The sequence below is a fragment of the Rattus norvegicus genome, chromosome 10, assembly GCF_036323735.1.
Source record: "Rattus norvegicus strain BN/NHsdMcwi chromosome 10, GRCr8, whole genome shotgun sequence".
NCBI lineage: Eukaryota > Metazoa > Chordata > Mammalia > Rodentia > Muridae > Rattus > Rattus norvegicus.
The window spans coordinates 31282033-31309055 of record NC_086028.1 but is presented as its reverse complement, the minus strand read 5'-3'; the positions used below and the strand labels follow the sequence as shown (position 1 = coordinate 31309055).

The 27023-nt window shown below is 44.7% G+C and overlaps 1 protein-coding gene across 1 annotated transcript in view; it reads left to right on the top strand.

Moving 5' to 3' along the window:
• The window catches only part of Itk (IL2-inducible T-cell kinase), a 61338-nt gene that overhangs the window by 6949 nt on the left and 27366 nt on the right, over positions 1 to 27023 (top strand). Inside the window, exons 2-6 of the mRNA NM_001108825.2 lie at positions 14363 to 14467; positions 16260 to 16341; positions 18083 to 18211; positions 21578 to 21618; positions 26000 to 26151. Coding sequence (NP_001102295.2) covers positions 14363 to 14467; positions 16260 to 16341; positions 18083 to 18211; positions 21578 to 21618; positions 26000 to 26151 — 509 coding nt within the window. The remainder of the gene's footprint in view (positions 1 to 14362; positions 14468 to 16259; positions 16342 to 18082; positions 18212 to 21577; positions 21619 to 25999; positions 26152 to 27023) is intronic.

Sequence of the window (27023 nt, the reverse complement as noted above, 5' to 3'; positions counted from 1 at the left end):
GATTAAAGGCACATACCACTTGTACCCAGCCCCAGCAAGTATTCTTAAAACTACCAGAGCCTTTCTGCTGGAGACTTTTACCACCCATGGCCCCTCCTCACATCATCCCAATGTGATTTCATTGATGCTACCTGGGGTCCCATGGACAGTTGAGGCTCTATATCAATCTGTCATTGCCACAACATCAAGTGAAGTTTTAAAATTACCACTGTCTACCTCGAAGCTCTGTGTACTTCATTTTAAGTACCCGGAGTACTTAATTTTTAGCTATGGCCCCCAAGAGCCTTCTCTGCCCATCTCTCTGATTTCTCTCGACACCACCACATTTGCTCTGCGTGCCTCTCGCACATCTTCCTTCCTGAACTTTCAGTGCTTCAAGTTCACTTTTTCTTTGGGGCCCTGACACTGAGAACTGGAGTGTGGCATTGAAATGTGAACTACGGGGATACTGTGCCTCTGCCGAGCACAAACTCTGCAGTGACTCTTGGAACAGCCAAGGTTGCAGCGAGGCTGCTTGCTCCTTTCTTTCCAGCTCTTCCCAGGCTCACATCTTCCCTCTCCATCCTGTGATATGCTGGGCGTGATGGTGAACGTCTTCAATCCCAGTACCCAGGAGGCAGAGGCAGAGGCAGAGGCATCTCTCTGAGTGACTTGCACACCTTTTCATTATTTCCTGCAGGAGAATAAAATCAGACTCAGAGAAATACTGAGGAGAAGAGCACCTAGTTTGGAAGAAAGGATTAGCCAGAAAGCTCAAGAGCAGAGTTTCTGTGGGTTCCAAACAAGACTCACACATTGAGGACCAAGCGAGAGGTCAACACACTTGAGTGCTAAGGAAGTTGGCTTAGCACTCATCTCAAATTTTCATGGGCCATCTGCTCCATCTTTACCTGATTTCCCTGACTACTAATAATAAATTTTCCCATCTGTCAGTGATCTATTCAGACATCAGAAAAAGTAGGTCTCCCAGGAGGTGAGTTTTGCCAGGATATGAGTTGGAGTTCCCAGAGGAGGGAACTGCTTCTGAGTGCACATAAAACTCCCTGTGTAGACCACCTATCTGCCTTTCAAAGTCAATACAAGTTTTATAGATTTAGTGTAATGAGAGCTTGGCACGAGATGCCACGTCTCCACATATTTTCTACAGTTATTCATAAGTTGTTGATACGTACAAGCTTGTAAAAGCCATCCACAGGGGGGTTTGTATACAGACTAGTTAACCAACCTAAAAACTTTAACAGTGAGGCAAGTTAATTCAAAAAATGCTTAAAGGATAAGAATAGATTCTTCTAGAAAGAATAAATTCAAATAATCAGCAAGTTTATGGGGGGAGGTGTTCAACCTAATTAGCCATCAGAGAAATGTAAGTCAAAAACACAATAAAATATAATTATGTCCAGCTCCACATCCATTTTTATTAAGTTGTTATTTTGAGAACATCATACCTGTGTACTATGTCTACATCACCTCTACCCTTCTCTGCCCCTTCCAACTCCTTCTGTGCCCTTCCCTAATCCATGGCCTCTTCTTTGATTATTATTGTTACATACAACTCAGTGAGTCCACTTAGCATTGCTCCTGTGTACATGTATGTGTTCAGGGATGACCACTTGGGATTAGACAACCTATAGAGGGACTCAACCCCGGAGGAAACTGATTCTCCGTCTTTTAGCAACCATTTACCAGCAGTAACTCTTCCTCTAGAGGTGGAGGCTGGTAGAGTTCCTCCATCTATGTGGACATGTCAACTGGTTTGTTTTTATCATTATGCTCGCCTTGTCCAGACCATCGTGTTGTGGAGAGTTCACAAGTGCGTTTTTCCTGTTGTGTCTAGACAACACCACCTAGCAGCAGGCCCACTGATCTTTTGGTTTTTAAAATAATTCTTCTCCCTCTTTGGTGATGTTCCCTGAGCTTTCAATGTAGGGGTTGTGCTGCAGCTGTGTCAGTGGGAGTTGAAATGCCCACTCTCACTTACTGTCTGCATTCTGACCAGTTGTGGACTTCCGTAATCATGTCTATCTGTTGCACAAAAGATGAAAGATGAGAGCCACACCTATCAGTGGGGGATAAAGATAAGTATTTAGAATACAGCTAGACATTACATCAAGAAAATGACAGTACTGGGTTCTCCTCTAGGGTCTGTGCTTCTCCAGCTGGCTCGTTGGCTAGGTTTATAGTACTAAGCATGGACTCTGTCCCATCAAGTGGGCCATAAGTTCAACTAAACAGGTGTTGGTCCCTCCTAAAATGAAAGTGTCACTATTGCATAAGGGGATGTCTTGCTACAATAGTCACTGTGGTTTGTAGGCTTCAACACCTGGGTAGGACTGCCGAGTCCTCCTCTCCCTTGGCAGCTTGCATAGCACCTTCTGCAAAAACACTTTTTAAATTTTTATTGTTTGTTAATCATTTCTTAATACCTACTATGTCAAAACCAATGAGGTGGGCGTGAGGACTACAGTGGTGAATAATACGGGGGAGGTGTTTGTCCTCATAAGCAGGCGGAAGAGACAGCCCAGAGTGGAGTACACAACAGCACAAGGTAGATACAGATAGGCAGGCTGTACGGCAGACCTCAGCAGCAACTGGGGCAGAGTTGGAAGGAAGTGTGGTTAGAGAGGGAATCTGTATCTGGGCCAGAGTCAGAGTTTGAGGGATGATGGAGATGCCAGTCAAGTGAAAACAAAAACGTAAACCCCAGAATGTCAAACTGGACAGTGGGGACGGCAAGCCCAAGGAGCCTGAGGTAGATAAAAGACAGAGAGAGTCTGAGCGTAGTTCAAGAGAAGGCTGCAGTTTGAGGGTGCAGAAGCCAAGCTGAAGAGCCACGGCGGGGCATGGCAAGAGTCTGATCGTTCTCCCAACGGCAGGAAGCTGCCAAAGGGCGGAAGCTGCCCTGCAAAGGCATTTGTTTTCTGTTTGCAAGTGGCTGCTCTGACTGCAGTGGGGATGGCAGATAATCCGCAGGCAAGGCCAGGGAGCAAGGAAGCCAGGGCGAGGCTGGTAACCCAGCTCGTGATGTCTCGTTCTACAGTTGCTTTGTAATTATTTCACATTTTAACTCTATCGTGTCTTCCTGAGGGCTTGTCTAGAACCAAGGATAGGTGGGGATCAGCCTGTTTTATTACCTGGGTCACGGCCAGGTAACCTCTAGCAATGAAGATGGATGGTGAATACCACAAAGCAGAATAGAAAGACTTTGGATTATTAAACCACCAAAAGTAGTTAATAAAACTAGATTCAAACTATTTTGTGCAACTTTTTGTGTAAACTATCAAATTACCATGCAGATATAATTTTAAATATTTATGGTTACCATCCATAACAATTTTATATTCTACTCCCCCACTCATTATTTTACATAAATACACTTCCGTATGTCCACGGGAGCTCAAAACTAATCACTTTCCCATATATCTGAATTTTTAATGGTTCAATCCACTTGTTGCAAATATAAACTTATTCGTTTTATGTACCCAGATGTGTATGGATGAACATTCAAGTTGTTTCCAGGTACAACGAAAACACACACATAGTAGAAGACTGTTCCTTTCTTTTTAAGGTTTCAGGATGCATTTCTGTGTGTGGAATATCATAGAATAAGATATTTCTTACTTTTATTTATTTAGTATAGCAGTAGGTGCCTGCAGGCCACAGTCCACAAGGGAAGTCAGAGAACGGCTTTTGGAAGTTAGTTCTCTCCTAATGTGTGGGTGATGGGGTCAAATCCAGGTTGTCAGTTTGGGGGCCAGTGTTTTTCCCTTCCGAGGCATCTCACCAGCCCGGGATAAGAACATTTTCTGGACTCAAGCATTTGTTGCTCTATCCTTTTCCAAAGATAAAACAGTGTGCGAGCCACCAAAAGTGGTCCTGTGTTTGCTGTAGAACCATCCCTATTGTCTAAGAATCATTTATTTTTCTAAGAAGTAATTATTCTTTTTAAACTTCCACAGCTGTATTTTCAAATGCTTTGCTTTTATAGGCATCCTCCCATATTACATCCTTATGTGGATGAAATAATCCGATTCAAAGTCGGCCGTGTGCTTGTGTGCCCGTACACTAAGATTGAAGGGATACCCAGGGCTTGCTCGTCTGCACTACGGAAGTGTCACTAATGACCGCTGACTAACTGATCGTCTCGGGCCCCTGTGAGGCTCACATGGATGAGCCCTAGAGCTAGATCAGTTAGCATTTGATCAAGGAACGAATAAGGAGCAGGAAGCTCTCATGTAAGCCAGTCTTTCTGTTCTCTAGTGGTGCCTTGTAACACTCAGCCAAGTTTCAAGCTTTGACCATGGCTAAGGGGATGGGATTCTAGGCACGTGGCAGAGCTGCCTAACAGAATCTGCTCGCCCTCGCCACTCCCTCACTGAGTCTTCGTTTACCTTTGTTTACCATAACATCAAGGATTCGAACTAGATGAGCGGGATCCCACGCTTTTCAAACTCTTTTCCATACCTTTAATTCCTCACAGCTTCTATGAGGAGTGACTCTTTAAATGGTGACAATTTACTTCACATTTCCTTTTGGGGTAAGTCTGTTTATGTGCGTTGAGTCTGGGGTATGTGTGTTAGTTTATAACATGCTGTCCAGTCCTGTTTGAGGGCATGAAACAGCAGTAGAAACTAAAGCCTGGGAGACAGACTTCAGGGATGAAGACCAGGAATTACAACAGTACACAGAGCTGTTTCCAAGAGGAAACAGGATCCAGGATCCAGGACAGTTTGATGTGTGAGGTCAGGGTCAGTGGAGATGGGGGAAGGGTGTTCCTCACCCACCCTTAACTCTGTAGACACCTGAGTCCCTGGATGCAGTGAGCAGATGAACCTGCTGTCCCAAACAGACCTCGGCTCGTTCTCAAGGAAGGCAAGTCTAATGAAAAGAGAACGGGTACCCTCACTTTGTCAGCACAAAAAGCTGGAACGGTCAGGAAGGTTAAGCCTGGCCCTTGCACCAGGAAGCCTCCCTTAGCTCTTATCAATCATGGTATAGCGTACTGGGAAAATAAAATACTTTTGAACTCTAAAAACCAAAAGATCCACCTCAGAGCTCAGGGGCATTAGGCCAGGACTTTCCTTGGTGTTTTTTCACCAGTTTCAAATTGCTCCAGTCGGAGCCTAGAACAGACTGACTGTCGGGGCCTGGGCCCTGCCCTGTACCTATTGGGCCTCTCACCTCCGCACTCCTCATCCCCATATTCCCACCTTCATCTCCGTACAGAAACAGACAGAAGCAAAAATGCTGTGGCGACCGGGCACTCACAAAAACTCCCTAAGCATGTCATAGATCTGCACAGTTTTTAAAGTTACCAAATGCCACATAATAATAAAATTTCCCTTCCTTGTCCCAAACTCCATTTCTCTAACCCTACTTCGACCAATATCAGCCAGCAAGGCGACTCAGCAGATGATGGCGTTTGCTCATTTGCTACCAACATCAGAGTTCAAGCCCTAGGACAGAGATGGTGCAGAGAGGGAACCAACTCCCATACATTGTACTCTCCATACACACACACACACACACACACACACACACACACACACACACACACACAAATGTAAAAGAAGTTAACAAACATAACCAACTCCTTCAGATTTTTCCAAGATGCCCTATTCATATACTTGTAATACAGATAGAAAAGTCTCTTTCTTTTTTATATAACAGCAGCATAGTCTACACATCCTACTTAACTCCTTTTCTCTCTGTATTGGTTAACAGCCTCGTTCAGAGATCAGTCCAAGGTAGACTCTGTGTAAAGAGCCTTTTCATCTTTAATGAATGGAAAATGGCTCGTTATATGGATTAAACATTTCCATTGTACACTTAGCATGCCTCTGACTGCTTTGTTTGTACAAGCAACGGGAATGAATAACCTTGCAAAGTATGGCACTTTTAGTGACTATAACCACGACTGTTCATTAGTCAGAGGCAACCAATGGACGTTTGGACTCACGGGGGATGTGGAGATGTAGTTGCTACTGGTGCCCAGTGGGTAGAAGCCTGGCCCAAACGGTCAACAGTACAGAGGCTGAGAAGCCCCACTGAAAAGAAGGCACATCCAGATGTGGACTTCCTGAGTTTAAAGATATGTACAGTGCTATTTACTGACCAAGTCGCTGTCCACAGAAGATGCACTTTCCCCCGGGCCTCGTGTGTGAACCTTATTCTCAAAACCTCAACCACCATTATCTGATGCTTTGATCTTTGCTGGTCTGATAGGTTTAAAACAATCTAAGTGGAATGTGTTTGCATTTCTGTCATCATAGCAACCAAGTGTCTCTTCCTATGTTTTGAGAATCATTTGGATTCCTCTTGCCCATTTCTCTATCCAGATGTTCATAGCTTGCAGGAATGCTTGGTGCCAGCCTAGTGTTAACTTGTGGGATGATGTCACAGGTGAGGCAGGTACAAGATAGAATGAGGCCGGTCATTGGAAAAGAAGGAAGGATGGGAGAAAAGTTTGAAGGAAGAGGAGGAGAGAGAGAGAGAGAGAGAGTAGCTGGGAGACAACATGGAGGCTGACGTTAAGATTCCACGCTCTACCTTTACAGGTTGTTATAAATGTTCTTAAGGGGTGGATGTGTTCAGGGTTTTGTATGTTTAGGTGAGCAATTATATCTTATCAATTGGGTCAAAGGTTATTGTGTTGTGTGTTCTTTCATGTAGAGATTTAAGTGTAAGAGAGTGTGCAGCTGCTAGAGACACTGGGCACCGCAGAGTTGGGAATGTGTGTTTCTGGCATGGAAACCTGCCTTGGGAACTAGGTAGGTAGAGAGATTGCTGCCAGACTCAGAGAGAGGCCTTCAGCAGTGTGATATGGGATGGAGCAAAGTGGGTGAGAGGCTTTGCTGACTGAGAATTAAGATATCCAGCAGATACCTTGGGGCACTGCGGTGCAGGATCTAAGCGGGATAAAAGACAGCATTTTAATTTTTTTTTATATATATATTTTTACAACAACAGAAACTTTCCTTTCCACTCCCAGAAGATCTTTATTCACCTGCCACTGATTCTGGAGCTCATATCCTAACTCACTTCCATACTGTCCTGGTGTCCACACACCGCTTTCTGCTACAACACTCCTGCCTGCTGCTGCTCCTCACAATTGGCCAATTAACAAATACCATTTAAATCGCCCCTGTGAAGTGATCTCCTGAACTGCAATGAAGCTGTTCCCTATCTATGTTAGCTGCAGACTCTTTAAGGCTTAATAATAAAATAAAATAATACATTTTCCAAACTCACTAAACATCTCCCATGCCCTCCCCTGGAGAAGTCACAAACTAGACATGCCGAGAGATGGTGCACAGGACCTGGAGGACCTGTGCCGACCATGTGACACTTAGTTCTTTCTGAGACCTGGTCCAGCGTTGGAGCCCAGAGTAACCTGGAATTGATCATGCCTCGTTCCCAAATGCTGGGATCACAGGCTCGCTCCAACATGCCCAGCAACACATACTTCTTGTAAACAGATCTAAACTAATATTTTTATTCCATTCTCTCTCTCTCTCTCTCTCTCTCTCTCTCTCTCTCTCTCTCTCTCTCATCTAATGTGAATCAGGCTTAAAAATTATTGCTGAATCATTGCCTCACAAAATACACATGTCCACAGAAATCTCCATGGTTTTCCTTGAACAAAATGAATAAAGGAAAATGGCCACCCATGGAGAACATCAGAGAAGCTGCCATGACCTTGAACGTCCAAGGAGACACAAGGGCAGGTGGCAGCTGCTGCCTGGCTACAGCTTCTTGTGAATGGGGTTATGAGGTTACCAGGGCAGAGGTCATTTTACACACCCAGCTTTTTCATTTGGAACTCCTTTATCTTTCCCTCCTATTCCTCTGTCCTTGCTGTACTGCAGTGTGGTGTTTTTAATGCTTTTGGATCCTTTAAAAATACTCTTTAGAGTTTTGTTCCTTTCATTTTTCTCATGCTTACCCTTTTAAAAACTCCTTCAAGTATCATCGAACATATTACTTCTACTATGAAACTCTTCTATTTTGCCCCATGAAAAAACTGGCATTAGCAGCGTGCAATCTCTTTTCCCCCTCTGCATCACTTTTTTTTTTTAGATATTGTCTATACTAATATCTACTTTATCTGTTTCAAAAAAAAGTGAGGATTCAGCCATTGCTTTAAGTCGTCGTCTTCTTCTTCTTCTTCTTCTTCTTCTTCTTCTTCTTCTTCTTCTTCTTCTTCTTCTTCTTCTTTTCTTCTTCTTCTTCTTCTTCTTTTCTTCTTCTTCTTCTTCTTTTCTTCTTCTTCTTCTTCTTTTCTTCTTCTTCTTTTCTTCTTCTTCTTCTCCTTTTCTTCTTCTTCTTTTCTTCTTCTTCTTCTTCTTCTTCTTCTTCTTCTTCTTCTTCTTCTTTTCTTCTTCTCCTTCTCCTTCTTCTTCTTTTCTTCTTCTCCTTCTCCTTCTCCTCCTTCTTTTTAGTTTAACGTATCTCTTCCTTGTTAACGACTACAGAGTTGTTGCAGGGTGGCTGAAGAGCATAACTAAGTCAAGCATTTGCCCGTTGATGAATGTTTAAGTCTCTTGGTTCTCTAGCGTAGTAAGTAACACTGTGGTGAGTGTTGTTTCTTTCATGTCTTTATACATTTGAGCAGTCGTTTCCGTGGGGCAAGTACCACATGAAAAACATATTTGTGTTCATTACCTCGATACAATAAAACAATAAAATGTATGGTTTTTGGTAAAATGTTCAAACATCATAAGAATATATAAGAACAAATATAAGAATATATACATATACATATATATTCTTATTTTTCTAATATATTGCTCTTTTTCTGCCCCTTATTGCCAAACCTCATCTCCACCCCACTGGTTTCTATTTTTAATAATTTTTTTGAGAAACTATCATAACTTGATTAGGGAAGCCTCAGTTGTCCTCTAAAAGTTAAATAAGAGTATACTTCTGTCTCTTTTCTTTTTGCCAAATTCTCACCTTTTGCCTAGTCAGGGCAATACTATTGAAAAGATGGCCGACACTAAAAGAAGCAAGATGCTTTCCACTACATCCAGCTCTGTGGTAAATGACAGCAAGAAAACATGGCCGAAGGGAAAGCCAGATGACTACAGCTAATGTCTGAGTGAGGGGTCTCCTGAAATCGGGGAAAGAGAAGAAGGCACAGTGGGAGGAAGCACGGACACTTGAAGCATGCCTTGCTAAAATCCTGATTGTAACTAAGATTTAAGAGTGGGGCTGGTGGCTCCTTTCGTAGTCTGACATCGGGGTGGGCCAACAGAGAGACACACTCAGGAGGCCAGGAAAAACTGCCCTGCATATAAAATCATCTTTAAATTATTTTTAATACAAAGTTACTAAGAGGTTGAAAGCCTTGCCTAAAGATAAACAGCAAGAGAGTGAGCGAGGGTTTGAACCCTGCCCGACCTGAAGACTTCCCTTCTCCTCCATTCCGCTCTACCAAAGTAGAAATTCTGTCGCTCATCAGACACTCGTGAATGTCCCCTTGAGGGTGTGTGACATGTAACTTGATATTGATGTATCCACTGGACTCAGCAAACAGGGATGGCACAAAGGGGCTGCCCTGCTGGGAAACCAGGGATCATGCCCAAAGCCAGCTCTGAACAAGCCAGAGCAGCAGAAATAATACTGCACTGAACCACAGCCGGGAGGAATGGGCTGCGGAATAGGCACTGAGTTTGGGCAATGGAGGTTTCCTGTGAGCGTCAGAGCAAACACGGCAGTCCAGGGTCTCTCTTCACCAAGAATGAGGAAGCTGGCCTTCCCGAAACTCAAACTTCTCACATATGTACTGGAGAAACGGTACTTTGCTGGGTCACGTTAAATGCATTGGAGCGTAGAAAGAAGTTAAAAATATTACTGACTTTTATTACTTTCCCTTGCTTCTCTCTCTCTCTCTCTCTCTCTCTCTCTCTCTCTCTCTCTCTCTCTCTGAAACTCACAGCCCAGTTCTATTTTATATAAACTATTGGTTCAACAAGAGGGTTTAGAATCCACAGTCTTTGTGCAGTTTTGTACGTAAACCAGGTTGGATTGTGTTTGACACATAAGCTATATCTATAAACACATGGAGAGGATGTAGCGCTTCTTAAATGTTTATGTCCTTATGTCTTTATTATAATTTGAAGATGTTTTCAGTTACTTGTTGTACGTGGTATTATGTCCCGTGAGAACATCCTCACACAAGTATATATTGTGTGGTACGCATCCACGTAACCCTCCCCTCCTCCTGCCCCCCTCCTCCACCTTTGTTCTCTGCAGTTTCATTTCTACTTTCATTTCCTATGTGCACACATGATTTTATGTAACTACATAAAATCCAGGAACTACACATGAGAGGAAAACATACAACCTCATCTTCCTGAGTCTGGCTATGTTGTCACCAACTGCATCCATTTTTCTACAAATTACGTAACTCTTCTGTTGTGTCCCTCTAGAGTCTTGCCTTTACTCTTGCTACCGTCGATAGACACCCTGGTGAGCCCATCACTTAGTTGTTGTCAGTAACGCCGTGTAGTTTCTCTGTGACTTGGGGCCCTTCAGGTAAATGCTCAGGAATCACTGGCTCGTGGGCTAGATCTGCTGTTGGTTTCTAGAGAACCCACCCACCATGCTGACTTCCAAGGTGGCTGGACTAGTTTGCATCCCTCCTAGCAGTCTGTAAGGATCCCCTTCTGCCACACCCTTCCCTGCATTTCTTTATTTGTCTTCCTAATGATGGAAATTCTGACCAGGGTAAAGATAGAATCCCAACAAAGTTTTAATTTGCAATCCCGTGACAGTGAAGCTCAGCCTTTTTTCGTATGTGAAATGGCATTCGAGATTCTCTTCTGGGAACCATCTGTTCATTTAGTGGTCGCATGTAAGGGTGGGTCTGTTTGCATTCCTGTGGTTGGAGGGTTTTAGTTCTCTATACATTCTATATGTTACTCTTCTGTCAGGTGTATGGCCGGCAAAGACTTCTCTCAGACTGTCTCTTTACTCAGCTAATGGTATGGTACTCACTGACTGTGCAGAAGCTTAACCTCATACAGTTCCATTTGTTGACGGTTGGCATTATTTCCTGAGTTGGTGTAGCATTGGAAATGGCAAGAAAAGAGACGATGCTACCCAAAGTCTTACGACCTTGTGTGGTGCAGACAGTCAGAAAACAAGGAAGAGTAAGGACAGGCTGACAGTCTCTCTGTCTTCTGGTGGCTTTCGTGGGGTTTTCTTGGCAGGCCTCACCCTGATGTTTTTCAGAAATAGCACAGTTGTTTGGGAAGATTGCAGGCAACTATCATTTCTCACAGACTGAACTGTGTTTAACTCCTGACCGGCTGCTCCCATTGACTGCTTGGGGAGGGAACATCCATGCATGCCTGCTGTTTCCCAGATGCAATCTTGTGAAATTCAGGGCGACCTACTGTCAAGGTCTCCAGAGAGACTGATAGGACAGATGGGTTGGAGGGGAGACCCAGGCAGTTACCAGAGGCTGAGAATGTGGTTAGTGGTGGACAGTCAGGCCTCTCTGACCGAAAAGGCTCATCTGAATGACAGTTAAGGCACAAGTGTGTTAAATAACATCATTATCAAAATTAGTTTCATTTGCTATGGCTTTTCTGAACAGATTTACAGGAAGGAAATTATTTTGAGAAGGGTAGCCTTAATTAAGTAGCTCAGGATGGTTCTAAACATGTGGAAATTCCCCCACTTCAACCTTATAAGTGTTGGAATTATAGATGTAGGCTACCATGCCCAACTAAAAATCTTGAAATTGCATGTAAGGTTCACATTCGACTTCAATTTTTATTAGACACTGCTGGAAATTCACATAGAATTTTCACCCTGTTTTTTCCTCCAGATATATTTCCCTCCACTTTATGACCTAACTGCAAGGAGATACTTAATTAGCACTTTGCTTCCAGGCACTCTGCCATAGTGGCTCACTTCACTGAGAGTGCTTACCCCTATCTGGTCACAGACAGCCTCTGCTAGACTTCCTGGTCTGTTGAAAGCACCCTCTCTCCTGAGGCCTGTCCAGATGACATCTACCTCTCCCATAGTCTTTTCAGCGCTTGTGTTGGCTTTCTGACCTTCCAAATGTGTGAAGGAGATTCATGAAGATCCTTATAAACCTACTGTGAGCTGGCCTACCAAACCACAGCTTAGCAGTGCAGCTCACTGCAGAAAGCCTGGTGGCCACTAATAACCATGAAGACCTGAGTTCCAATCCCTTGGCAACCATATAATAAACACTCTGGCAGTGTGGGCCTATAATCCCAGCACTGGGGAGATGGTGACAGGAAGGGCTCAAGGCTGGCTAGTCGGGTCACTTGGGAAACTCTAGGTTCAGTAAGAGATTCTATCACAAAAATGTAAGGTCAAGAGCAGTTGAGGAACTCATCTCATTTCCACCTCTGGCCTCAAATACACACACACACACACACACACACACACACATACACACAGATACACACACACATACACACAGATAAACATACACACACATACACACATACACATACATACACACACACATACACACATACACACATACACATACATACACACACACATACACACAGATAAACATACACACACATACACACATACACACATACACATACATACACACACATACACACAGATAAACATACACACACATACACACATACACATACATACACACACATACACACATACACACACACATACATACACATACACACATACACACACATACACACACGTACACACACGTACACACATGTACACACGTACACACACATGCACACACATACACACACACATGCACACACATACACACACACATACACACACATACACACACACACAAAATACACACATAAACAAACTGTTCATCCGTCAGGATTATAAAAAAGGGTAGAAAAATGAGTCCCTATAAATATTTACTTCACATGTAATTTTTCATATTGTTTTATTTGCAACCATGAGTAGATTTGATTTTGTATTTTAAAAAAAGACTGGAGCAATTTTGCAAGGGAAATTGGAAAAGAAACACCACAAAGTTTTCCTGTATTCAGCGGGGATTCATTCTGCCTCTCACGTCTGGGTTGTTTCCATCCCTTCCGTGCCCCCTCAGCTAGAAGATGAAGAATGGCTCCCAGGCAGAGGATCGAAGAGCAGGACTGATGTCAGTTCTGGAGAATTTGGTGGTGTTACCAAGTCTACCCATGTGTCTGTCACAGTTCTCTTGCAATAGTCAGCCCTTCCTTAACCTTGGAAAGTGCCCTTTGTTAAATGCGCCGGCCATAAACCAGGCAGTGTAGTGACACCCTCCTCCCTTATGCTGTAGTCAACCCTAAAGGGCAAGACTTGTCCTCACAAGCTATGAATAGAAGGGTTCTTGGAAGCTAGACGATCCGCCTGAGTTCATGGCGCTAACAAGAGGCGAAGCCTCTTAAACCCCACTCCGCCTCCGCCTCTGTTGTGTTGGTTTTACCCCTTCAGAAAGAATGAAAATCTACACTCTGTTTTCAATGGCAGCCACATTCTAGCACCCAAGAAAGGCTCTGCCTTCAGAAAGCATTTCCCAATTTCATCTTCCCTAGAGCGGGATAGTCCCACAAATAGAATCTGTCTCACTGGGTAAGGTGACCCATCTCCTAGAACCCATTTCCTAAAGACAATGGCATTTATACACAGGTAACATTGAACATCCTTATCAAACAACATACCATCAGTTATTCAGAAAACACATCTAGCAAGCTCCCCAAAGGACTGACGCCTGGGACCAGCACGATTTTATGTGAAAGGGCAAGGTGGCTGGCAAAGGTAGTTACAGAGAAGGAATGTGTGGTAGAGGTGTTACTGTGGAACTTTGAATAACCTAGGGACACGGGGAAGCCACATGTGGCAAAGACATCACTAATAGTATGTCTCACTGTCCTGTCAAGCCTGAGCACAATTGCTAATGAGCTCACAGATTGCACAGAACAGGGAATGTTGGCATACATGTGACTTTGTCCCCACCGAGTACAGAACTCGGCTCAGCCGTGAGTTTTACAAACATTGCTGGGTCAGCAGGACCACGCTGTATGGCACTACGGCTAACTGAATAAAAAATCAGTCTCCGTCATGACCCTTTAAAGGCCCTTCCCCCAAGAGCTTCCTCAGAGTCCCTCTCAGACTGAGCCAGGTAGCAACTTTGGGATATTTCTTTGGCTGGCTTACAAAGGGAAGGAGAATTTCTGAAGAGTAAATTTCTGGAAACGATTTGCATTAAAACATTGTCTTCTCTCTCACTTAAAAGGACATAATGTCTCTAGTAGTAAATTTCTGGAAATGACTGGCATAAAAACGTTGTCTCCTCTCTTACTTAAATGGATGTAATATTTCCTCATAGAAGAAGCGCACGTTGAAGGGCTCCATCGAACTCTCCAGAATCAAGTGCGTGGAGATTGTCAAGAGTGACATTAGCATCCCGTGCCACTATAAATACCCTTTTCAGGTAAGCACACTGGGACTACAACTGATAGCTTCCTGTCTGTCCCTGGACGTGGGGAAAGGATGGCTCTCCCCCATGCTGAGAGCTTAGACCAAGCCCATAGGAAGGCTTTTTGTGTTATTCTTCCAAGCAGTGACATTCATTCATTCATTCCACAAAGGCATGGACTCTTGAAAAGGTTCTTGGTTTCCCATGGTGCTGGGGATTGAACCTAGGATTTTACACATACTATGCAAGCCCTCTGCCACTTACTACAGCCCCAGCTGTGAAAAGGTCCTAATTCCGGCTTCTCGACTGGAGTTTCTGAAATTTCACAATCTGAAAAACATCTGGAGATGGTTGTACTGTCTGCCACCTGCAGAAAGTGAATGTTTCCATATAAATGACAAGAGTTAAGCAGTATTAAATAAGTAATAATTTTCAAAGGGTCAGCAAAATGGCTGACCACATATGTGCAGGCCTGGTGGCCTGAGTTCCGTCCCCTGATCTCAGAAAGAGAGTGGAAAGAACTCTGAGAATTGTCCTCTGATCTCCACATTCAAGCCAAGATGTACTCTCATAGTGTGTGTGTGTGTGTGTGTGTGTGTGTGTGTGTGTGTGTGTGTGTGTGTGTGTGTATGAAAGAAAGATTGATTGATTTGAAAAGTCAGTTTGCCAGTTACTACTTTGGCAACATTTTAGATGTTGAGTAATCACTTGCTCCTAGAGTGCTGCCTTGACAGCACGGGTCACAGATCTTTCTCCGTGAAGAAAGCTCCATTAACTGGTACGAGTACCTTTTAGTCTTTATCTTGCCCACTCTCCTTTGTGTTCACAGTTCCAGTGGAGTGGATAACTCCTCCCACATCCCAGACACCTCTCTTGTCTGCCCACTGGAAGGCAGATATTCCTAGGCTACTTTTTTCCAGTGCTAGGAATTGGACCTATGATCCTGAGCATACAATAGGCAGGTATTCAAGCTCTGAGCTCCATCTCCAACCCAGATGGTCCATTTTAATAAGTCACAGAAAAGAGCTTTAAAAAAACACTAGAAAAGTAGCCCCCCATGAGTTTGGTCCCCTCTCCCCTCCTCCTCTCTCTTCTTCCCTCCCTTTTTTTCTTTCTTCTTTTTCATATCACCAGGCTGGCTTGGAACTTGGAATCCTATGCCTCAGACTCCCCGAGTGCTGGGATTCCAGATGCCCCACCACACTCAGCCTGAGGTGGAAGTTTTAAAGACGAAAGTCAAAGAAATGACAAATTCCCAGTAATTGAATGTGTCAATCACAAATGACTCAGGAGTCTGGGGGCAGAGTACTTATGACATTTCAAAGATTGGTTAGCAGTTTCCTGCTTTAGAGTGGTGCTTGGGCTCTGCACGATGCCACCTTCGAGGAAAGGTGAGCTAACACTCAGGTTCCGTGCTGGGGAGCTCCTGGTGGAGCTTATACTTCAGTGAGAATTTAAAGAGAATCTTCAGTCAATGTCCGTCATCTAATAACTTACTCTTCCATACACTGGGGAGGCTTCTCTAATGACTGAGAAGTCAAAATCAGATATGAGCATGGTATCTAGTCAAGAAACCAACTTTTCTTTCTCTTATTTCATAAATTGGGCAAATACCCTCTGGTGGCACGACACCCAGGAGAATCCACCTACAAGGTGACCCTAATGACACAGCACCCAGGCACTTTGATGAAAAGCACACAGGTCCCCAAGTCACCGAGATTAAATGATGATTAATACTGAGATGGACCTGACGTGGGTTCCTCACTTCTGGGTGCTCTGTTCATCTTGGACTCTTACGTCCTTCCAGGTCATGCACGACAACTACCTCCTGTACGTGTTTGCTCCAGACTGCGAGAGCCGTCAGCGCTGGGTGCTCACCCTTAAAGAAGGTAATTAGACTCCTGTGCTGAGTCACGGGCCTGGATCCTGTGCTGGGCTTGGGCTCCATGAAGGGACACAGGGGACTCTGTGAGCAGCTGGTGTTATCCATTTATCGTTGGTCAGTGTCTGTCATGGGCTCAGGAGCAGTAACAAGGGATTGGCCAAATCTCGCTCACCACCTGTTCATGTAAGGCTTCAAGATAAAAACGGTTCCTGTATTTTTAAATCATTTCAAAGGACTGTACAAGCACCCACATGATACCCTTGATTTTGCCTCTTGGCTAGTCAAAACTAAAATATTTACTATCTGGCATTTAAAAACTGTTTGCTTACTCTAGTAGACCAAGGAAGGTTAGAATGGGAGCCCATTCAGTTAGATCACAAGACATCCTGCCTCTTCCTTCTGCAGGGAACTTCCTTGGGCAAGTTCCTAACTGCAGACTCCCTAGCTGTTAAACAAGAGAGGGAAAGGCACTAACAGAACCTCTCCTAGAACTAGCAACCATAGCCAGTGTCCAGGAAGCATTAGCGTGTTTGTTTGTTTGTTTGTTTATTTGTTTGTTTTCAAGATAGGGGTTCATGGAACCCAGTCTGGCCTCCAATTTTCTAAGTAGTCAAGGCTGACCTTGAACTCCTCATCTTCCTGCCTCCATTTCCCTGATGCTAGTACTACAGGTGTGCACCACCATGCCCAGTGAGCTACTTCTTCAGCCCGGTATTCCTGACAGCGTAGTTAGACCCCACACAGTGTTTACGTCTGTGGGATGTGGAGACAGGCGCTGCAGTGAAAATCCAGAAAGTGCCGGTTGTTGTGTCTTATCTGGACCTTCGTGTGTCTCGGGTTCCTCTGCTATAAAAGTTATCTAAGCACAGTCTTAGGGCTGTTGTGAGAATTACATGAGTTAGGACAGTTATTGTGCCTTTAAAATCGTATGAACAGGACCCAGCAAGCACTATACCAACTACAGAGTGCTCTCATGCCCGGTAGCCATGGCTCGCAGACAGACACCAGGGCAAAACCAATAAAGAACCCCATCTGCACTCATTTCCCTGTATCTTATATTTGGGGTTTTGATATGAATGTAAAAACTGGAAGGAGCGTTAGAGATTAACTAATGTTGAGGGTTTCTTGTTTTTCAGTAACAGAGTCCCGTTTAATCCTAACAAATTTTACTTCAAAGCCACAAGCCTAGAGGGAACAGAAGCAGAGGGCCTCAGGGCAGCTGGGTTGGTAGAGTACGTACCTATTTGCGTGGAGCCCTGGATTGTAATACCAGCACTATACATGACATGGTGGCACCTACCTGGAATCCTGGGACATGGGACATAGGGGCAGAAGAGCATGAAATCTTTTCTTAACTGAAAAAAAAAAAAAAGGCAGAGTTGCTGTCATTCAAAGTGACAGAGACAGGAACCCCCACCCTCCCAACTTCCTCCTTAACCCCTCATTATAGAGCCCACTCATCCAGTTGATGGCATAACAGGGAAATCTGGGGAAACCGAGGCTCAGATGAGGGTTCCCCGTCCTACAGACACACAGCCAACTGGAAGCAGATACGGAAAAGACCGAGATCCGTTGCTGCTGCCTGACTTAGCCCGCACTTCCTGAGTTAACATCCTACGGGGTTGCCTGACTGTTCGGGTTGGGACTTGGACGGCCTCGCGGTCCGGGCTCAGGGAGTGAGAAGATGGGCGGTGCTTGATCAAGTGGCCTAGAGATGAGCCCTCCATTGCTTCCAACTCTTTCAGAAACGAGGAATAACAACAGCCTAGTATCCAAGTATCACCCTAATTTCTGGATGGATGGGCGGTGGAGGTGCTGTTCCCAGCTAGAGAAGCTTGCCGTAGGCTGTGCTCCCTACGACCCAACGAAGAATGGTAAGACTTCGGGAAAGAGATAAAGAGGAAACCGCTTCCCATCAACAGGGCGTTAGAGATGGACGGCTAAATTCTCTGTTTCCAGAATTCTCACTGGGGCTCCTCCATCTACCACCAGTCTTTCATGCTTTGCCCTGTCAAAAACTGATACACTCCAAGTGTGGCCATTGGTCAGCCATCTATACTACCTAGAAGCTAGTTATGGAAATAATACATATGGCTCTGCCCTAGTCCACAAGATCAGAATGTTCATAGTAACAAGATCCATGAGGGACTGGTAGAGGCAGTAAAATTGGAGATGTACTTCAGTAGCCTATTGGGGAATTTGAACAGTATTAGATGTAGACCAGAGTGGGAAGCTGGCCTCAAACTCACAGAGATCTGCCTCCCTCTGCCTCCCGAGTGCTGGGATCAAACTATGTGACACCACTGCCCAGGCTACCTTCTTAGATCGTAAAGTACAGAGACAGCCTTAAGTACACCATATTTATTTCTTTTAGTGACGTCACACCATGCATGTGTCTAATTATATAATTCAATTCTAAAGGCTTAAGGGAGAGAGAAAACTTCTCTTAACTTTAACTCTGGCTTCTTCCTTCCTGATCTCCAGACTTGCCTTGGGCCTACTTAGTCTCAGAGAAAAGGAACCCATAGTCTAAACGCAAAATAGAAACAAAAGAAAGTTTGTTCTTGGCTTTCCCATCAAAAGCTCAGTCCTGGGGGTTAGACTGGGTCTTAATTTTTATCAAATGCCGTGGTGACTTGGAGACCTCCACCTCCCACTAACTGTAGCTCTACTCAAATGCACTTCACAGCATCATACTCTGCTTCCTCACAGCTCTCTCCGGTGAAATGAACAACCTTGAGCAGTTCGAGGTAACACAGAAAGGGATAGAAACGATTAGTTGCTGTCCTTGCATTTTTCTCATCCCTTGGCCTCTCCTGCCACCGATACTATTTCTTACCCTGTGGTTTTTACTGCCCTAACACAAGGCGGATATAACACTTGGTTGGGTTTTCCATGGCTTCCTGAGTCACAGCCTCTCCTCTCCACTTTAAAAACCACGGCTGTTCACCTTGCACTCGGGAAAGAAAGAGTCAAGGTCATCAGTCTGCCGACCTGCATGAATATTTTGCATTGTAGAGATCACGGCCCACTCCTTGGTGAGTTGATCCGGCTTGCTGTATCTGAGCAAAGAGAACAGGTTTGATTGTGTGGGTCTCCTTACAGGGTTGGCAGGATGCCTGGCTCCTGAGGGGAAGCCCTCCCAGAATCAGAACTGGTCTCTGATTCCTTCCAAGGGTACTTCCTTGGGCCCTTGGAGAAGTCACCCAGTGACCTGGGGCTCTAATGTCCTCAGTGCTAAAGTGGTAATGAGAAAGGTCTCAGAACCTTAAGGTGATGTAATCCCCCACTGGATGCCCTTCTAATCTGCTTCCGCTTTGCATATAGCTTGCATATAGCTTGCAGGGTTCATCAGCAGGGTTCATAGGCTTTCCCTCACCCTGAGACATGTGGTTGGGGTCCTACAAGTGATTGAGTAACTCACTATGACTACCCTCAGGAAGGACTGGTCTTCGCAAGCTCCTCCACGCTGTCTCCGGTAGCTGAACAGCTCTCAGCCACAACAGCCCACGGCCATCTCTTCTGACGTAGTTAAAGAGCACCACTCCCCATAGCTTTAGCGGGATCACAAGCAGGTTTGAGCACACTTCACTGTGCACACAGCACATCGTATTCCTGGGGTAAAGGCTCATAAAATCCCTGGTATTGAATACATCAATAGTCTATGAGCACAGGACTCTGGGATTACACACACACACACACACACACACACACACACACACACACAGAGAGAGAGAGAGGAGAGAGAGATCCTAGCCACAACCTCTTCTTGTGTAACTTTATGTTCCTTAACTTCTCAGAGCCCCTCAGGAAATTTCATCATCAACAGACAGAATACTAGGCCACGACTTTGACTGACTGTCAGAAAACTCGGAGCTCATTCCCAGCCCTTCACGAGCTCTCAGTCCAGGAGCATTTCTTATTTGCGATGAAGGCATCTGAGTCTGAGATCTAGCAGCGTCTGAGAAACAGCAGAATGGTTGAGAGGAAATGACCTGGCAATACACATTTCTTCCACCATCGCCAGTCCCAACTACACAGAGGGAGAATGGGAACAAAAAAGAGCAAGGTCACCACAGAAAGAGAAAGTGACCAATCACAGACAACAGGGCAGAGAAAGGGTCATTCTGGTCATTCTAAGGTTAATCCAGTTTCCTGGTCCAAGTTCCAAGCTAAATTGAAACCAGATGTTACCCGACTTTGTGTGTGTGTGTGTGTGTGTGTGTGTGTGTGTGTGTGTGTGTGTGTGTGTGTTTTGCTGGTGACTAAACCTGTGGTTCTTGGATACAAATGATCTACCATTGAATTTTTAATAACCCCAACCCAGAAGCCAGAGTTCTGGTTATCATGATTTCTCTGTCTGTTCTCTGTCTACACAAACTAATGGGGTTGAACACCAGTGTCCACATATGAGCTTTATCTACCACATCCATGATGTGGGCTACCTTCACATGTACTGTGTGTAGGGATGAAAACCTTACAGCTCGGCTATAAAGACCATTCTCCTATCTCCAGTGCTTAAAGAGATCTGCGTCCTGAACTACAAGCTGTGCACATATCTTTCACACTCCTCTCTCTCTCTCTCATGCGCACGTGTGCACGCGCGCGCACACACACACACACACACACACACACACACACACACACACACGAGGTAAAGATAAAGGAAGCAGATAAGGATAAGAAAGAAAGATAAGAGCTGAGTGAAAGGAGATATGAAGACAGAAATAAGAAGAGAAAGAGAGATCGATTTGAAGGTGTGCAGTTTGAGTGAGGCCTCGAGACCATGTATTTAAATGCCTCCAGACAACTAAAAGCAACCCCAGCCCACTCAGAAAGCGCAGAGCCTTCCCACCTCATCAAACCCACAGTGGCATCAGGAAGGTAGTGAGTCACTGTCTCTGAGTCACACGTTCCCACTCCCGAGCTCAGAAGGTAACACGTGTATTCATGGAAGTCTCCACCTGCAGAGAAGATCCCAAATCTTAGCCCCCTCCCCAGTCAGGGGATACAGAAGAAAATGCCAAAATACTGACTTCTGGAAGTTCCTGGTATCTTGTAGAAAGGGGAATTGGAAACTAGCAAGTGGAAGAGATAGAAGACAGGTTCTACCAAAGTTGACTCCGGTGTCTCTGTTTCATCATCTCCTTCACCCCTTTCTCTCTTTCCTTCCTTGGGCCCCTTTTCTCTGAAAGGCTGGGGTTTCATGTTCATTTTCTTTCTCTGTTTTCTTATTTCAGCTTCAAAGAAGCCTCTTCCTCCTACTCCTGAAGACAACAGGGTAAGTGAGGTGGGCCTGTGTGCTGTAAGCCCAACTGTGGTCTCTGTGCCTGTTAGGTCTATGTGCTTGTAGTAGACAGATACTGGGGTATATTTAACACGTTGTGTTTGGGGGTGCTATGTAGTGCAGTGGTTCTCAAACTTCTTAACACCATTGCCTTTTAAAACGGTTTCTCATGTCATGGTGACCCCAACCATAAAATTATTTTCATTGTTATCTCATAACTGTAATAATGCTGCTGTTATGAATCATAATGTAAATATCTGATACTTGACCATGTTTAGAACCACTAATTAAGTGGGTCTGTCCACCAGAAGGACCAGTGAGGTTCTGAACCACCACCTTGCCTTATACAGTCCATAAACACTGGTACCAAGCTATTTTTATGCCTCACCATAGAGCACTCCAGTAACAAACCCCTGATAATACTTCATATATTTCTAAGTACGCCCAAATTTAACAAGAAGTCTTAAGGCTTTCCCCAAGGCTACTCAGGTACTAACAGGACCTGGAGTTTCTGGCATATGGATATAGAAGTAGTTGTTCTCTGGATATGAGCCATAGACCTCCAGCATCAGCCACACTGGAGAACATGTAAGAATGAAGAGCCCTAAGGACACACCCAGACCCACTGCAGCCATAACCCTGGGGAAGATGCACTTTATCTGCCTACTAATTATTTCCCATGATCCTGAGATATACTCAAGTTTGAAAAGCACTGCTCTGTGGTAAACTGGTTTACAAGACTTGACATGAGCCAACTCCAGAGAAGAAAAAATAAGGAAACAAGCAGCCTTCACATTCTGGCCCTGTTAACATCAGTGCTACCATTCAAGTACTCTCCCTCAGAAACTTTCCACATTGTCCCCCTCATGCTTCCTCCCAAAGAATGAGCTCTGATTTTCACCTCTAGTCATCACCGTAATGTCTCAAAACTGGCAGCATCCTCAGTAGGGAAGCTCTCCTCAGCTGACTCTCAAACAGCACAGCAGAGACACATTGTTGCAGAAACCGAGTGCTGCTCTTTCTGACTGAGCATCTCTCCAACAGCCTCCTTGCAGCTGTGACTTGGAAGCCCACTGCCCACTGCCCCCTTTTTCCCCTTAGAAGGCCCACCCACACCCACTGCTCTCTCAGAAGTTCTCTCATTCCTCCCTTACCCTCAGTGTCAGTGGAAGTAAAGCCAGAATATGCTGCTTGTCCACCACTCCTCCAACTCCACCATTGGGACTTTCGGGTTCCTTAGAGATTCAGTGCCTGTGGTGTTTTGTGAGCAGTCTCATCACAAGTTTGGCGTCCTCCATGTTGCCCATATGCCTAAAACCAGTGCAGTGTTTTTCTTATTCCTTGCCACTTGAAGTCATTTCTCTCATCCCCTCCCTACCTGCAGGGCAAGTGGCATCTCAGGTTGAGAAACAATATTTAGCACCATATTTTCTGTCCGTATGCTCTGTCCCAGCGTCATTTCTCTTGCTGTCGCAAGATAACCTGACCAAAAGCAGCTTAGAAAAGGGTTTATTTGGCTTAAATTTCCTCTATCATTGAGGAAAGTTAAGGCAGCCCCTCCAGGCAGGAACTTGTAGGCAGGCTTGATTGCTAGTCCACACAGCCTTACCTCCAACAAAGGACCACACTTCAAAGCCAAGGACGTGTGGCAGAAATCACAGATGCTTGTTACCTAGCCAGCTTTCTTGTGTTTTTCAGGGCTACCTGCCTAGGGAGTGGTGCTGCCCACAGTGGGCTGGGCCCTCCTATGTCAACAACAAGGCAATCCCCCACAGACATGCTCATGCTCATAAGCCAATCTGATCTAGGAAGCTCCTCATTTCTCAATTCTCTTCTAAGACAATTCTTAATTGTTCTAGCCAAGACTTGTTCTACTTGAGGAAGACTTTGGGGTTGACCTCAAGAGGAACAGTATAGTTATTGTTGGTCAAGATGGAGGATATCAATGGTCATAGGAACCCATAATCACAGGCTTTCTATTCCGTGGCTACACATGAGGCCAGGTCCAGATGTCTAAACCCAAGTTATTTCCAGTTCTCTCACCCACAGAGCTCACTACTTTATATCAGGTCCCTCTTAGTTAACCCAGAAAAGCTTCCTAAGGGGCCACATAAATGTGTCTGCTTGTGCCCTTCTCCCTGACTCCCAAGCAAGGAATCCTTTTGCCACTTCTGCCTGACCTTTGAAGTCTCTCATCATAGTGGAGCTCAGCTCACCTACAAGGAGAGCTCCTAGAGGCCAGAACTGTTCTTAGCCATGCTGTAGAGTGACTAAGAAATGAGACCTTCACCTACTGCAAGCCTCTCCTACACAGCCAGAGCCTCAATTTGTCCTTCTTGTGCCTCTGGCCCTCTTTTTCTACAAATGCCAACTCCTGATTTAATCTAGTGAGTCTCAACCACATTATACCCTAATGACTCTATTTTATGAGAAATGTTTTATAAAGATCCTTCTGTCACCCTGAGGGGAAATCCATTAAGTAGGGCCTAGAGAGACGACTTGACAGTAAAGAGCAATGACAGCTCTTTGAGAGGATCCAAATCTCTTCCCACACCCATGCTGGGTTACTCAAAGCCAGCTGCCTGAACCTCCAGCTCCACCTGATCTAATGCTTTCTTCTGGCCTCTGAGATCACCAGTACTAATGTGGCGTGCGTGCACACACACACACACACACACACACACAAAGAAAATGAAAAATAAGTATTTTTTTAAATCTTAAATAATACAACTTATGTAAACAGAAACCTCTAAAGAGAACCAAAAAATATATTATAATATTAAAAATGGGAAAAAAACAGAATAAGTTGATATGGTGCCATGAGTGTATGGGAAGTCATGGTGAAATGTCACTGACAAACTCATTGACAGAACCCACTGTATTTGGAAACTTAAGTGCAATAGATACAGGGATGTTTTATTGATGGTTCAGTTCTAGAATTTCCATGAGTGATAAGATTTTCCAGAATGGCAAACAAGTCCCCAAAGTGTCCTAAATTAAACCAAGTGGAAGCGCCCTCTGTGCACAGCTAATGACACTCCTGGAAAAACCAGCCCTTTACGTTGAGTAGAAGTGGGATCTAGCCTATGGGTCTTCTTGATTATTGTAAAAGTCCAATGAGCTATCCATTGTGCAATAGAGGCCTCTTTTTTTTTTTTTTTTTTTGGTTCTTTTTTTTCGGAGCTGGGGACCGAACCCAGGGCCTTGCGCTTCCTAGGTAAGCGCTCTACCACTGAGCTAAATCCCCAGCCCCGCAATAGAGGCCTCTTGTGTATTATAATTCTATGCATGGTTTTCCCCATGTGGATGTCTATTGGATATTCAGAAGTTGGAAAGTCTGTGAGACACTGCAGAACCATTTTGCGTCCCCGACCCTCGCTTTTTAAATACCTGTAGTACACTTGGCAATATCTGATGACCCCATTATGTGTTCTACATGATGCCTGGGAAGTGTACCACCATTGTCTGAAACTCTGCCCTAGCCTTTTGCCTTTTCTTTTAAGGGTTAATCAGGGAGTTGGGTCTATAGTAACATGAACAACTTATCACTTTGGTACCTTCTGTAGGTGCTTTGAACACAGTTTATCCATCTGTTAGTTCTGTGCATGGACTTGGGTCCACAGGCTCTTAGCTCTCTGGAGGACCCAGCCCACCACCCTATTTCAAGTTCTATAAATACCCAGACTCCAGTGTACTCGAATTTGTGACTTCTCAACACTACATCACCTTCTAACCAGTAACTTAATCTTTTCCCATATTTAGCCTGTCCCTAAATCTGTCACTCGGTTCTCAGGTGGGCTCACCTTGATCTCTGGCAGTTGTTTGTCTTATGATCTATCCCTCATGTCATTAACAGCTTGTGGTAATTGAAATATGGTATGGAACAGAGGCGTAGGCCAAGGTTTCTGCAAGAGGAAGAAAGGAGCCAAATGTTACTGTGGAGGGAACATTGAGATGAATTCTCTGGGAATTGGCGATTACTACAGGACACAGATTTCCCATTCTGAATGAAGTATTGGTGAAATGGGCTCTTGAGGCCCTGCTAGCCTCTGATTTGATGGATCTGGGCAGACCTGTGAATCAGATGAGCCAACATAGGAACCAATAGATTTCTGTGAAAAGTGAATGGCTCCTTGGAATTCACTGGGATCAGCATCTACCTCACAGAATGCAGGAAGTGGGGCCTGCTGCTCCGCGTATCTGTTCAGCTCCACGATTCCAACTCATACAGAATGCCTATTGGAAGAAAGCAGCTGCCTCTGCAAATGGCCCTAGTGGACAGAGAGAGCTGACAGGCTGACCTAACCTAAATCCAGGGTCCCAGGGACTCACTCCCTGCTCATGTCTTTGCTTGGTTTTATTGTCTCCTCCCCAGCGGTCATTTCAGGAACCTGAAGAAACCCTGGTCATTGCCTTGTACGACTACCAAACCAACGATCCTCAGGAGCTCGCGCTGCGGCGTGATGAAGAGTACTACCTGCTGGACAGCTCCGAGATCCACTGGTGGCGGGTTCAAGACAAGAATGGGTAAGGCAAGCTACTGTGGGAACAGAACGACTGTGGGAAGGAACGTCTCATCTCCTGCTGCTGCCCCGAGGCTGAGCAGGGATGCTCCACCGCCATACCTACTCCCTGTGTCTCATCTTTAGCCACTGTCCTCAACTGCTGTATTTTCCACTCACATGGGCAGTCTGGGCACTTGGCAACTTGTTCTGTTCTGTTCTTGAATTTTTAAATGCATATTAAATACACAGCACTGTGATGTAAGTGGAAAGAAAAGGCATGTAAAGGTGACACAGAGTGGCGGTCATGTTAGAACGTCTCAGACAATACCCGAGACTCCATTATGAGATCAGTCTTTAAATGATGTCTGGACACAGGTTCTGCAAATGCTAATGACCTAATGTGGGGTTTGGATGAAAAACATCTCCAGAGTTCTTGTCTAATATCAAACAATTACTGTGACCAATATTCTAATATACTAATATTAAGTGTTACTATTAGGAGTACCGTGTGTCCCATGTGCATGCACTGGGTCCCCTGAAACTGGAGTTACAGGTGGTTGTGAACCACAGGGTTGGTGCTTATGGGAGTCAAACCCAGGTCGTCTGCCAGAGCAGCAGTGCCTTTAACCACTGAGCCACTGCTGAAGCCCCTACTGTGTTATTTTGAACAGAGTTTGAGTGGAGACCAGGCATTGTTTATGTAGCATGACAGCCTTTAGGTGCCTACATATATATGCACATATATCCCAATTCTAACTATGGAAAGGTTGAGTTATGGTAAGTCATGGTATGTGATATTTTAATTTTACCAAATTACCCCCCAACAGGATTGTAGAAAAGCCAACTCCGGCTGTTATTAAGCTTTGAGAGGGTAGAAGAAGGATATCTTTTTGT